Source organism: Malaclemys terrapin, chromosome 1 (genome assembly GCF_027887155.1).
Source record: "Malaclemys terrapin pileata isolate rMalTer1 chromosome 1, rMalTer1.hap1, whole genome shotgun sequence".
Lineage (NCBI taxonomy): Eukaryota > Metazoa > Chordata > Testudines > Emydidae > Malaclemys > Malaclemys terrapin.
The window spans coordinates 122,898,768-122,914,238 of NC_071505.1; the positions used below are offsets into that span (position 1 = coordinate 122,898,768).

The 15,471-nt window shown below is 40.8% G+C and overlaps 1 protein-coding gene across 9 annotated transcripts in view; it reads right to left on the minus strand.

Moving 5' to 3' along the window:
- The window catches only part of SCUBE1 (signal peptide, CUB domain and EGF like domain containing 1), a 293,422-nt gene that overhangs the window by 83,630 nt on the left and 194,321 nt on the right, over positions 1 to 15,471 (minus strand). For all 9 annotated transcript variants that reach the window (XM_054037763.1, XM_054037745.1, XM_054037800.1 and 6 more), the window contains one exon: positions 4,158 to 4,280. In XM_054037763.1, the coding sequence (XP_053893738.1) occupies positions 4,158 to 4,280 (123 nt within the window). The remainder of the gene's footprint in view (positions 1 to 4,157; positions 4,281 to 15,471) is intronic.

Consider the following 15,471-nt stretch of genomic DNA (forward strand, 5'->3'; position numbering starts at 1 on the left):
ACTGAGTGATGACAACAATGGAAATACACCTCTACCCCGATATAACGCGACCCGATATAACATGAATTCGGATATAACGCAGTAAAGCAGTGCTCCGGGGGGGCGGGGCTGCGCTCTCCGGTGGATCAAAGCAAGTTCGATATAACGCGGTTTCACCTATGACGCAGTAAAATTTTTTGGTTCCCGAGGACAGCGTTATATCAGGATAGAGGTGTAGTAAGGAAAAGCAGCAGCAGCAACAGTTAATTTACATTTTACATCGGTTAGTCAAAAAAATACTTCTAGCAAGATCTGTATGTCTGCAGGTTTTTCCCCTTCAATCAAAGGCAGATGAAGGTTTCCTGGGGCCCTGGCCCAGAGCAAGTGGGAGGCCCCTCCCCATCCCCTCTGCCTGCAGCCCCGCCCCCATTTCACTCCTGCCTGTGGCCCCGCCCCCATTCCACTCCTGCCTGTGGCCCCGCCCACAGTCCCACCCCTCTCTGCGCCTTTCCCAGGGCCCGCCCCTGTTCCACCCCAGGTCCCCCCCACTGCTGCCCGGCAACTCCTCTTGCTCCTTTCTGCCACTCCCGCCACACTGCGGCCCCAAGACCGGAGAAGCTCTGTCCCCATGCCACTGCCTCAGGGCCGCAGAGTGGAGTGAGAGCTCCACCAGTTCCAGGTTGGAACGGGGGTCCGGGTGCTGTGGCTTCCCCCCCCCCCATGCTTCTGCGGGGGACCAGGGTCGGGGCGCTGGGGCTTCTCCCGCACTGCTTGCCTGGTGCTTCTGCTGGAGAGGGGGGTCAGGGGCTGCTGGGGGGGGGGCTTCCCCATCCTGCAGCTTTGGGTGGGGTCGGGGGCCACTGGGAGGGGCGGGCAGGTTTGGGGGCTTCCCCTGCCCTGTCTGCCTGGCAGCTGGGGCTCTGGGCTTCCACCACCTCGTGGTGGATTTTTTCCAGGTTCCCCCCAATTGGCCGGGGATCCTGGGCACGGGCCCCATCGGCCCAGTGGCTAATCCGCCACTGCTTCTACTGGTACTTTTCTGTAACTAAGAAACTAATACTCATGGACACAATCAGAGCCTGACTCTGTAGCATTTTGTCTAAAGATTGCAGGATCAGTACCTTAATCTGCAGATGAGCCTCTATAATAACTTTCCAAATTAAGGGGCCATCTAAACCAGATGCATTTAGAACAGGACTAAAACCAAAAAAGATACATTGATTCTGAATAAAACAGAGCAACAAACACATTCCCTTCATTACTGATTCCCAAATCAACTCTTCAAATATACTAATTTGTAACCGAAATTATTCTTTCCTTATAAAATGAGATCTTCAGATGGAAGGCAATATTAAATGCAAAATAAAAGTTACAACAACAATAATAATAATAACCATTAATAGGAAAAATGAATTTAAAATTGTAAACATGAACGACAACATGCTCTTCCATAAACAGAAATTAAAGCTCTGTGATTCACACTTTGAAAGGTCTAAAACACCCAAAATAAGCTTCTATGAATGTCTCAACAACACTTTTAAGGTTAGCCTTTCCCAGCAATTACCAGAAAAACCAGAAAGATTTATAATGCAACAGTCACCAACCTCAGATCACTTTTTTCTCCAGTGCCTACCATTTAAAGCTATAACCATTTCCACTGACTAGATTTTCTCCACAGAGTACAAAACAAAATACAGGTGAGTCACACTTCAGTGATTCCTTGATCTCTATTAGCTTCCCTTCATTCATCATCAGCAGTCATACTGATTGCATGAGTTCACCAATTATCTCTTGAAGCACCAGACAGGAGCTAAATAATCACAAATCACCCTCTTCCTCGAAGCAAGCATCATACTGTATTGTTGTAATCTGTCTTTAGGGCCTAAATACCTCAGGCATCAAACAGGAAAAAACTTGCTTCTCCCCCATTTCATACTATGATGAACCAAAACTTCTGTGACTGGAGCAATTTCTCTGTCCAGGAATCCTTTGGACTTGTAGTGATGTACCTGCTACAGCAATAGATTAGGAGCAAATTGACATGTCCAGTCAATGCATTGGCCAGAGGATACAAAGTGCCTCCCACCCCACCTCAGACCACTGGAAATGAAAAATGTGCATATTTTCAGGCCAGCACCCTGTCTGATTACATGACAGGAAGAAGATATCACTTTAGGAAGGGTAGCCAAAACTTGTGTCTTTACACTTTTTTAATTGATTTTAAAATATATTACGTTTTGGCAAATTACAAACGAGTCAGCTGTAATATGTAGTACTAATCAATTCTTCTTAGTAACAGTACATATATTTTTATTTTGTCAAATTCTAATATCAATTATGCAAACTAAGAGGATAAAACTAATCCAAATCAATTTAATATTTTTTTATTCATTTAAATGTTTAACAGCACTTTAATCACATATATCAGACCAAAAGGGATGTGGATTGAGAAAGTTGTGAGCAAATAAAAGGAGGATTTTAAAATGGGGGAAAAAATCACCCCCTTAAATATAGTTTTGTTAATGGCATCCTAAATATAAATGTGCATTATCAACACCCTCTTTCAGAAACCCAGGCACATGGATAAACCAAACGCAGGTGAACAAGTTCTGACTGTTGAAGTGATGCCTTCATTTTCCTGTCAGCACCCAAAATATCTCATCATTATTTGTAGGAACATTTAAAAGTCCATTGATAAATCTTTCAATCATGACCGTCAGCTTTATACAAATAAATCCAGTCCTTCTCTTCCTTTGTGCCAGAGCCTGCATAGCAGAAAAATGAGGCTTGATTTCTCTCTCAAGTTTTACTCTGGTGTCATTACATTGGCTTCAGTGGAGTGACATTCTATTTAAACCAGAGTGAGAGAAGATCCAGACTCCTGGGTTTCAAGTATTACTATGAATTACTGTTTTCTATCATGGCTGTTAAATCTATTACCTCCACACCTAATTGTGAGATGAAGAGAGTCTTCCTTTTAAAAAATCGTTGTCCCTATTTTTAGTGGCTAATTCCACACCTGCCAAACTGTCCTTGTCTGACACAATCCTGCAGGGCTATTTCTGTCTGGTCACATGGCACAAACTGCCCAGCACTAGTCAACTTTGCTGTGACTCCCCTGTGTCTAACCACACAGTTAGGGTGAGGTAGGCTTTCCAGACAGTGGCAGTACCAATGAGATGCAATGGAAAGTCTTTTGAAATTGCTTGTGTATCCTTAAAAACAGTTCTCCCTTCTTTTTGTTGATGAGTAATGGGGAAGTATTGGAAACCCCAAAATAATAATACTGTTTAGTACTATATATATCCCGTTACACATTCCAAACGCTATGCAAACATTCACTTAGTAATAGAGATGGGCATCTCCTGCAAAACAATTTCCATGAATATTTCCTCACATTTTTAAATTACCCTCCCTCTGGCCACATACATTCACCTTTTCTATTATCTCATGGGAACAGGTTAGCAGTCATGTTTTATTTGCACGAATATTTGCAGAAATTGAATTGTAAAGGTGCATGCATGAGTTTGTTGGAAATGGGTATGTGCTCATCTAGTCGAGGAACAGAAACAATACCATGTGACTCATCTGACCAATGACAATACATGCAGCAAATAATCAATATAAAATATATGAAGTGTTTTTTTTAATTCTCACAGTATCCCTGTGAGGTATGTAAGTAAGTCTCTTTATCCTCATTTTACAGATGGGGGATCAAGACAGAGGCCAGATTCTTATCTCAGTTCCAATACTATAAACCCATTGGCCTTCTCTGAATTTAACCCAGTGTAACTGAGATAAATACGAATCCCAGAAAGGTTATAGGAGTTGCACAATGACACACAGCAAATTAGAGGAGAACTTGGATTAGAACTCAGGGCTCCCTAACCTGTGTTTATCCCACTATACCACACTGATGCTTATGCTTCAGCTAGACTTACTGCAATTGCATGCCATTCCTATTACTAGAGACATTAAAACCTAGACTGGACATAGCACTAGAAATGACACTAAAAAAACTCCTGTATCAGCCCCTAGAGAATAGCTACCTAATAGGTCTTCTCTGGCTTAAAATTCTATGACTTGTGATTACAATCTGCAATAGAAATGATTTAAAAACAAATAGATTCATTCAAATTAAAGATTCACTTTATAAAAACAGAGTAAAAGAATATTACCTTGGCAGGTTCGTTCATCTGTTAGTAGTTTATAGCCCTTCTGGCAGCTGCATTCAAAGCTACCAACAGTGTTTCGGCAGAAATGGTCACAGCCACCATTGTTTACCAAGCACTCATCAATGTCTGTAAGGGACGGATGGGAAAAGATTAGTTTACTTTCTAGAATAATGATAGGAATATGCAAGCTTGTCCAGTTCCCAACTAGACAGCTGTCTGATTAGAAATACTATGTATGCAGTGTTGTTGTAGTTGTGTCGGTCCCAGGATATTAGAGATACAAAGTGGGTGAGATAATATCTTTTATCAGACCAACTTCTGTTGAGTTACACAGACCTGAAGACAGCTCTGTGCAAGCTCCAAATCTTGTCTCTCTCACCAGCAGAAGTTGGTCCAGTAAAAGATATTACCTCACCTACCTTGTCTTTAGAAATAATATCACCAAAACATTCCCTCTTCCCACGCTTATTGGCAATGCTAACAGAGGTGAAGGATTGAATGGTCTTGGAGACTGAACTACTTCTGTCTCATAGAGGTGGTACCTTTAGATCAATCTGACTGAGGTACTTTGATGGAAATAGGCAGGGATGCATATGCTTCTGCTGCCCAGACATACCTGCTCCTGTGGATACACAGAAGACTTCAGCCTCCATAGCTGTCAGTTTAGAACCTTTATTAGGAACTAAATTCACATGAAAAATTGAAAAAATGATTAAAAAATATGAGACACACAAGATGAGTGAAGTAATATCTTGTACTGGACAAACCTCCATTGGTGGAAGGGACAAATTTTCAGACCAACTCTGTTAAAGGGAACAGAGTTGGTCCAATAAAAGGTATTACCTCACCCACCTTGTCTCTCTAATATCCTGGGACTGACACAGCTACAACACCACTTAAGAAAATATGTGATTTTTGCCTCCAGTGTAAATACAGGGTCCACTGAATACCATTAGTCCCCATGTCTACCTTTCCTAATTCACTGTTAATGCAGGGCAGACTTTGAATTAGTGCATGATGTTGTTTGTCGCTTGCTTATGTATGCAATATTCACATTAACTCCATTTGGGAGTCATGTGCATATATGAAGTGCTGGATCAAGTGTGTGTCACTTAAAATAATTACCGAAGTGTTGTGAAGGGCTCTGTCAGAACAGATCTGCTTCCTTTGTCAAGCTTTGTCTACTTCCCTGCCCCAACTTTTCTACGAAAAGCTTTCTCCCTTCTCCATCCTGTTAAGCCTTGCATAACAGAACCATCATACTTCCCTGAACCTCCATTGCAATATTTGCCATTTTAGATGTCTTCTCCCAGATTAAGGGCTGTGGGTTCACAACTCATTAGAAAACAGCTAATTGTTAAAGGGAACAAAAGAGCTAACTATATGCCTTTCTTTGAGATTGTATACAACAGGCGAGGTAACATGTTACACACACACACACACACACACACACACACACACACACACACACACACACACACACACCAGCATATTCTTCTGTGAAGGAAACAAGACCTGACATGATCTTGGAGAGTGATTTTCCCAGTGATCCAGGAAGCCTCTTACCAGCAAAACTTGGAAACTTTTAGGAATATCAATTGGCCATTTAAAAAACAAATCCTGCTAAGAGCAAGTCTAGGTGTTAAAAGAATGATTGCATAGAAATGGAAATCTGCCAAAGATATGAATAGGGCTGTTGAGTGAGCTGGTGCAGTTAGAAAGAATTACTTGGATATATAGGAGAGAGAGGAAGATTTTGAGGTGATTTTTTTAAAGAAATGCTTGGTTAAATTATTATTAATACCTGTAATAAGCAAACAAGTAAATAAATATTTAAAAAGACACGTAATTACTGTGAAAATGTAGGGTGGTACGTATAAGTAGTTATGCCTGTTACTGTGTAATATATACAGCAACAAAATATGACAGCAGAAGAATAACTGTTAGAACTTAAACCTGGATCATGTACAGTATATATAACTTTTAATCACTGACAGCCAGATTCTCTCACTCTTTCTCCAGGTGCAGTCCCACTGGAGACAACAGAGTGAGGTACTATTCAGTGTGAGTAAAGGAGGCAGATGCTTGCACTGCATTTGCAGTTAGAAGAGTTTTCTCATTTGATACTTATATGACAAGTACAAGGGAGGAAGACATTTTGATCCAGTGGGTTGATACTAAAAATTCTGGGCGTAAGGGTAAGCCTTACTGTGGGCTCGATTCTTAAACCCTATTATTAATGTGGAGTAGTACTTATATTGCAAGTTGTCCTATTGATTTCAAAGGGACTATTCATAGAATTAGATACTACTCAGTGGGAGTAATGGCAGAATCAATCCTTATGTGATTTTTGGAAGGCTAGTTGAATTCTTTGTGCGTAGGCAAAACACCTATAAAACTGAGTTAACAGAAGAAACCTTACTTGCATGTTACATGCAAGCTGAGCTTTCCAGGTTGAATCAGTGTAAAAAACAATTGGAGTGAGTTCTTCGGCTATACATTTTCAAACTTGAGTGCCTGAAGTCAGGTGTCTAAAACAGTAGCTTTAGGCTTCCAAATCTGAAAATGTTGGCCTTTAGCAAAGAGAAACCCAGGACTGCACTTCAGAAGATCATGGCCCTAAAGATTGGAGACAGATCCCATTTGATGTCAAATTGTGGCTAAAACAGTCCCATCTCAATAAAAACAACAACAATACATCACAAGTCCTATTGACTTATTTCCTCTGCAAGTGTTTCCAGTCTTATTAATATTTTTTCCAATCCCATTCTGCACAGTTGGGATTGCTTTACAGATCTCATGATGAAAGACCATCACTGTTCAAGACCAGGAGATCCCAACCATCAAGCTTTTCTAGGGTATATATAACTACAGATTATAAAAATCTCCAAGCGGAGATAAAAATCTTAGCCAAAAAGGAATTCCAGATTATACACCTCTACCCTGATATAACATGACCTGATATAACACAAATTCGGATATAACACGGTAAAGCAGTGCTCCGGGTGTGGGGGTGTGGGGCTGCGCACTCCGGTGGATCAAAGCAAGTTCGATATAACACAGTTTCACCTATAACGTGGTAAGATTTTTTGGCTCCCAAGGACAGCGTTATATCAAGGTAGAGGTGTATGTTAACTATAACATGTCATGTGCTGTACACATAGTAGTTACCCATCATGAAGAAGGTATCTCTTACTTATGGTAAACACACTGTGATATCTGAGCTGCTACATTGCCCTATATTCTGAGCATATGTACTCTGAACAGGAAATCACTGCTGAGTCTCAGACAACATGGGGGGTAACTGTGGAGAAGGACTGACTGATGACCACTGTATTTCACCATGTTCGATACCAAATTCTAGTAGCATTTAGCTTTCCTTTCAGGGTCTGTGAAGATGATATGGGATCTAAATAGAACTTTTCTGAATCAGAGGGTAAGATCTTAAGCTGGTGTAAATCGGTGGAGCTCCATTAAAAATACAGCTTTTCAAATTTATACCAGCAGAGAATCTAGATCAGGATTTGTCCAAAGAAGAGAGAGTCCAAAGAAGGAGAACCTATCCCCCACATGACTTTGGTCCTTTTTAGTCCTTTTAGTTGAAATACTGGCTGTGGGGGTGAGTTTTCATGCGGCCTTTCGAAACCAGGACCTTCAAAACACAATGGAGGTCAAAACTGTTAACTACAAAAACATTCTAAAAAGGATAAATAGCGCCATGTCTCTGCTTTCACTGTATTTCTTTCCATGGGCATAACGAGATTGACAAGGCATGTAAAAATTATTTCACTCTATGGAGGGCAGAGCATTGCTGCATTTCACTTGAAAGTGAACAGTATCCAACCATATCATGTCTGACCGGTTCATATAAATTGCACCAACCCTATATCCCCACTATTTTTCTTTCCACAGCTATAAATAACTCTTGTTATGAGGCATGTGAAAATAACAAATGGTCCTACTTGTGTGAAAGGGTGAGGGCCCCATTTATCTTTAAACTGATTGGTGCCCAACCTCAGTGTGTCCAAGTGGCTGATGTGAATTGCACCAAGGCTCCAAAAAAATGTCTATCCTTCGCGGAATCTTCTATATTCACATAAATCATGGAAGGAAAAATAATACCTGGTGGGAATTGATCACTGAATACCCGACATTTAGGAAAATTCCTGCACTTGTTACTCAGTCAAACATCCCAGTGAAGTTAATGGAGCTTTGCCTGAATGAGGACTATCAACTGCATTTGATTTCAGTGCGTATCATTTTCAGGTGGTAACAGAGATTACATTCAAGAGGTTTCAGTTCTCTCTCTTTTTCTCTTTCCACAGCTTTTTGTTCTGCAGTATCCCAAGGAATGTGAAAATGCAGAAATGGTGCACTCTTCCCAGGGGGTGGGTCTTAAAGTGCCTTGAAAACTGAAGTGTTTGGAGATTGCTTTGCTCAGACAACCTGCATTTAAAATATGCAGGCTAAGGTGTGTGATGGGTTTATAATTATTAATAATGAAACCCCGAAGGCTCTTTTTTTATTGCAGTAAGTCAGCATCATTAAGAGATCCTTTACTCATCCACGTGATTGACACACCACAAACGCTGAATTATAAACATTGAGGAATATGTAGCAAGGTAGAAATGGAAAATACACTATAGATAAAAACCACTAGGGCATTAGAATTTACTAATCAAAGGAATATCAGGTCATATTTATTATTTTGTGGAAGGAGGGGCATAGTCAACAGCTTCTGCACTCAAGCTTCTAAATAAGTCCCATTAGCTCCCGAATTGTCCCATTTTTCTCTCTCAATAATTTTTATAAAATTAAGATAAAATAAAATTTTAAAATGTGGTTAATACAAAGGTAGAAAAATCATCTTGAATGATATCATTATATTTTAGGAGAAATAAATTTAACTATTAGATTTAGATATGGGCAGAGATCAAAACTCCTGCATCCAAACAACCCAAACCACTGGAAGATTTTGGACCCAGAATAAAATTTTACAATTTCTGTCTTGGGGAACAAACCAAAACCCGGTTCTTTGGAACACCCCTGAAGTGAGGAAAAGTAAAGATTCAGACTTTGCAGCTCAGGCCCATCTCAAACTACATTTTTAAGTTGCGGCTCAAATCCTGCCATTCTTCTGCTACTGCAGACCCTACACCCTTTCGGACTCCCCTGCCAAAATCAGTTATGAAGGTTCAAGGGTCTGTATATGTGATCCGAATGCAGGACCAGGGTCTTAATCTTTTGCGAATGGCCCACTGTTTTGGTGAATGAATCCAAGTACATTTTTTTAAATGCTGCTTTTTTGTAAACATTTTGTAAAGCTTCATCTATTCTTTATAATCCTTACAAACTAATTGTAGATGGAGTAGGGAGAGGAAATACGATTCTGAACTGTAGAATTGCTTTATGCATAGGATTGTCCTCAATTGTCTTAGGAACTTAAACTGGGAGTCGGGTGGAGGGAACAGTTTTAAAAAAAGGAACAGAAAACACAAATGTCTTGTGATAAGTTGCATGGCTTCAAATTGACCAGAGGGAACTGCCAGTCATTTGTTGTTTTTCTTTTCATGTTTTTGTGAAGATGAATGGAGATGACTGGTGCTGTGTGACTAAGATCTGCTCAGCATAATTCATGTAGGTTTGCAAATGTTTGGAAGGACCTGGTTTGGATCAGATTTGTGTGTGTGTGTGTGTGTGTGTGTGTGTGTGTGTGTGTGTGTGTGTGTGTTTACACAGCCAAATTTTTGCCTTGCTATATGCAGGAGAATAAATTAAAAAGTACAGGTTTTTTGGATATCATATAATTTAAAACTTTACATAAGCTGGTTAAAAGGCACTGAAAGGGCAATCAATGTGCAATCACCACTTCTCTCTTAGACAGATACCTGACAACAATTTACAAAGCAAGCTTGTATGCTGGAAGTGAGGCTCTTCATTTCAATGGCTGGACAAATATTTGAACTGCATGTGTCTGTCTAACCCTTTACAGTTTTCAAATGCTATCACACCCAGAAAACAATGTACTCCAAGACCAAGCTCAAATGGTTACAAAAACTTCACACCCCGTGTTACATTGATTAATGACAGATTATCAGGACTAATAAGGCCAATATTAGAATATCCATGACGGGACAAGGGAGGCAGAGGGATAGGAGGGGGGGTGACAGGAGGTACTGATACTCAGTCGGAGGGGGAGGGAACCAACCAGCTTCAGGCTGGAAAGGAGGGTCGCAGGGGTTCCTACTGGATTGCGGGTCCATTCCAGCCCCTCATAAGACTCATAGACTTTAAAGTCAGAAGGAACCATCATGATCATCTAGTCTGACCTCTTGCACATTGCAGGCCACAGAACCTCGCCCACTCCTGAAATAGACCCCTAACCATTGGCTGAGTTATTGAAGTCCTCAAATCACGGTTTAAAGACTTCAAGTTACAGAGAATTCACCATTTACACTAGCTCCCTGCTCCTAGATCCCGCAGCATCTGCTCCAGCCCCTCTGGGTCCTGCTCTTGCCTCTCCTCCTCCCTGGGCCCTGCGACATCCACTATCTCACCTCTCTCTCACCCCTTCAGCCCGCTTGGTATGCATGAGTTTATATGGAGGTGGAGCCCCCATAATATTTCCATTGCAGAGGTGTTACCTCACACTTTCGCTGCCCTGGTCCTGGATAATTACATCTAATTTGTCCAGGGAGTGGACTATCTTGCTAATTTTTCCTAACAGTTTCTCTTTTTCCCCATGTCACTGTCGTACCATCTCTCTGTGTCAGGCCACGTCTACGCTATGGTGGCATAGCTCCGATGCCATAGTTATATGTTGCTGTAATCCCATAGTGTAGATGCAGACTACAGCAATGGAAGGGTTTTCCTATCACTGTAGGGACTCCCCCTCCCTGAGTGATGGTAGCTAGGTCAACAGAAGCATTCTTCCATTGACCTAGCTGCAGCTGTACCACAGCTATGGCAGTTAGGGATGTGGAGTTTTTCACACACCTCAGTGCTGTACCTATGTCAACCTAAGTTTTAAGTATTGACCAGACCTTCTGCCTTTAAAAGTTGCCAATCATTTGAAAATCTTGTTACTACAATTGCCCTTGCTGATATAGATATTAGTCTTCCATACTTCCCAACATTCGAAGAGGCTAAAACGGGACAGTCCTGCCCTCGTGGGGGGATGAGAGGCTCGTGTGTGTGTGTGGGACGGTGTTGGGTGCTATCCCTGGTGGTGGTGGAAGGTCCTGGAGGGATAAGGTGGGATGGAGGGAAGCCCCTGGGAGGGGAGTTTCAGAGTGACCCTAGCCACACTCACCCTGGAGTGGCAGCTCATGTGGCACCTGTCCCACAGGGCTGGCTGGGCTTGGCTCCCCACTCCAGGTGTTGCGGCCTGGCCCCAGTGCATGGAATTGCAGTGCTGCTCAGGTTTGGCCTGGCTCCCCTGACAGGAAGGAAGGGTTTGTGGGTTAATAAGGAACAATCCTGCAAAACATGGGACTGTTGGGAGCTCTGGTTTGCTGATGCGTTCTCTACTGAGTTGCTCCCACTGAGTTATGATAATACTTAGCTCTTATATGGCATTTTTCATTAGTAGGCCTCCAAGTGCTTTAGAAAGGAGGCCAATAGCATTATCCCATTTTACAGATTGGGAAACTGAGGCACAGAGAACTGATGTGACTTGCTCAAGGTCACCCAGCAGACTAGGGAATAGAACCCAGGGCTCCAAACCCATGCACTATCCACTAGGCTACACTGCTTAGGCAGTACTTCTGTCACTGGGGCAGAAGGCACAGCTGTGCACTGCACACTTATGTAGAATATACACCAATAAATAAACATGCATGCAAAATATGACCAGAGTGGCCAATATTCACGGTATTAATACTATATGGCAAATAATAGAACTATATTTAATATATGTATCATCTGACAATATATCTGAAATATATTTAACACGTAGGAATTAATGTAAACATATCAACAGCACTGTTCATATTCCATGGGCTATTTTAAATATCAGGAAAATTGGCTAGTTCTGTAATATTTCAAATAGTGTATATCCAGTACATTTTATTAGCTCTATAGGGCCAATTTCTGTCCTCAGCCCCAGTGTTGCAACCCCATTGGCTTCGATGGAGTTGCAATGGAATCTAAGTCTGAATTTAGGCTATGCTATTCCTGAAAAACGTCAGGACGGTTGTGGTCTAGTGGATTGTACGGAGTCAGGAGTTATAGTGCCAGTTTTGCTACTGACTTCTACTAAGAATTTGGGTAAGTCACTCAACATCTCGCTACCTGAATAACCCCATATGTAAAATGGAATAATAATACTTGCCTCTTTAAGAGATTCTCTCTTCAAGAGAGAAACAGGGGTATATAAGCCAAAAATATTGTATTTTTCCATATGGGTTTCATATGAATTTTACTGATATAATAACCAATGTTTTCCTCTTTCCCACCTCAGTCTTTATGCAATCTCATTACAAGGAACAATCCTTTAGCAAAATGGATTTTTTCCCCTTATTTATCAAAGAATATTACTTTTGAGTCCTACTCATTTTAAAGTTGATATTGCACAGTTTAATTTGGATGCAATTTTCTTCACTTCCTATCCCAAAGTACTAGTTGTTTAGGGCAATTGTATGCTGTTCAGCAGCTGCTGTGTTTTACCTTGAGGTGGCTGCATTTTGGAGGTTGGTTAGGTTCTATACGATCATATTCTGCCTTCAGATACATGCATGCAGGTTCCATTGCTGCACATGTGAATGTAAATTCAGAATATAGCTCATGGCCTGTAAATTGCTTTACATCTCTCAGGAGGAAATAATACCTGAATGCTTATATAGTGCCTCCCACATCTGATGATAACAAAGGTCAGCATGCTACAAATTTCAATGCATTAAAACTTCATAACATTCCTGTGAGTTGGGTAAGTATTGTTATGGTAATTTTTTATAGATGGGAAAACCAAGATGGGAAAGAGATGATGAGTGACTTGCCTAGCATCACACATGAAGTAAAAAACAGCCAGAAAAAGAAATAATCAAGCACATAACCCATCTTCCTTGATTCCCTTCCTTTAACCACATCACCATCTTTTTCCTCCCAAGGAGCTAATTAAGTATAATATATGATAATCATTAGCCACCAAGTAGCAACTTTAAAAGTTTTCCATTTATTTAGTTTTGTGGGTTTGGTTGTTCAATAAGGCATTTCCTTAATTATCAAAATTAAAACTAGATCGGTCAGACAAGGATGGACTGAATAAAAGTTATATCCCTCTTTCCTTGAAAACATGGTGCCCACAAAGCACAGAGCTTTGTGCAAATGTTCTCAGAGCATGGAAAGGTTGAGGCAGGTTTCAACAAATTTCTCTCATGTCACTTTCTCCCTTTTCTTCTGAAAATCTTTGCAATTTCCAGAAGAAACCTGTCTTCAAATACAGATGGTAATCTGTCACACATGGATTTAAGTGTCAGCTTTTTACCTTCAGGACATATCCACTCTGACATTATCCACCAATCAATCAATAAAAAAGCCTGCCAGGCTGCCAAGAGATCAATCACCTTGTAAAACAAACATTATGTCCTATTATTTTCTTATTACAGTTAATTCGATGTATAGAGCACAAAAAGCATCGGAAGTGGAAAACTTAAGAGACATTGTCAACATAGTTTAGGCCCTGAATTCTAATTTTTTGAAGGGAGGGATTTACTAAGCCTAATATGAAAAGACAGGATTTTCATTATAAAATTTCATTGAAAACAGTTAATTTTTTTAATAACTTAAAAACATGCCAGTGCAGTGTTGTCAACTCAAACAGCAGCACTGTTTTTGAGACCGGACAACCACAAAGTGAAATGGACTGGAAAGAGAGTGAAATTAACCTAGAGAGGCTTACAGTGGTGTTAGGATGGGTACATTAAGGACTGGGAGGTGCTCTGATGGAATAGTAAGTAGACAGGCAGACTTGTATGGCAATATTAAAAACATGGGGCTAATATTGCTAAGCTTACTATTTACTTTTCTGAGGTACTCCTGTGGCCCCCAATACCACATTATCTCAGTACCCCAGTCTTTACTATATTTGCATTTCACAGATGGGGAACAGAAGCAGAGAGAAACTAAGTGACTTGTCTGAGGTCACACAGGCAGTCTGTAGCAGAGGAGGGAATTGAACCTGGTTCTAAATTAGTGTCCTAACCATTGGTCCATCCTTTCTCTCATCTCTAGTAAGTGGGATTGCTCATGGTTTGTACGAAGCACCATGCATGCTTATTGGATCAGACCCTCAGTTTTTACTAAGGGCAAACTTGAGCAAAACTCTCACTCAAGTCCATGAGAGTTTTGCCTGGGTCAGAGCTTAGTGAAAACAAATGGCAGATTTTGCAATTTGCTGCCCCTGCATGGGTCCCAGTGAAATTAATGGACCTCTGTCCAGGCGCACCACAGAGCCTGCATGCAGTGAATTGCAGAACTGAGGTCTGAGTAAGCACCTCAGGGTTTAGCCCATTATTTTTTACATTGACAGAGTCCCTTTAATTTGGACTATTTTCACTTTTTCTTGAACTGCGATCTGCTGAAGAAGGGTGTATATTTATTTTGAACAAATGTAGTTACAGAGCTCTGTCTGGAAATGGTGCTATGATTTCTGTTTGGTTTAGTTACATAAGTTTAAAACTAAAACTGAAGGTTTTCTGAAAAATAAAAAAGACTTTGCACCATACTGCAGTTCTAAGGCCAACATCTGCACTGACCTGCCACCCCCCCGCCCCAGCAATCCCACTGAAATCATGCTGGCTGCAACATCCCCTTTACTATGATCATACCGACAACTGGGGCTGCAGTTTGTTTCCTGGCTACTCCTAGTGAAGAGGAACAGTACAAAGCAGAAAACAACTCTACACCAGTTCAAATCACTCAGAGATGATAATGAATCACAGTAAATCAATCAATCAATCAATAAATGGATCAAGAAACAATTTCCCCCAAAGCCCTTTCATAGCTCTTAGTTTAGCCTTCCAGGTCCCAATCCTGTTTCTACTGAAGCCAGCTACTTCAGTGGGAACAGGATCCAGCCACATATAAAAAGTAGCTGTTTTTATGGCAATAAAATAGAAGAATAAAAAATTACTTTTCAGTCTTGAATATCATTGACTATGAATAGCTTGCTGCCTTAACCAAACCCCAAACTGCAGAATGTGTGGCATATCTTTACATAATATATTGTGGTTGTTGACCCTCAGGGCATTTTATATTGTTGGAGGAATGTGAAGTCTTTTTAACAACTAAAAGGCAAAATATGACCCTCTCAAGCAAT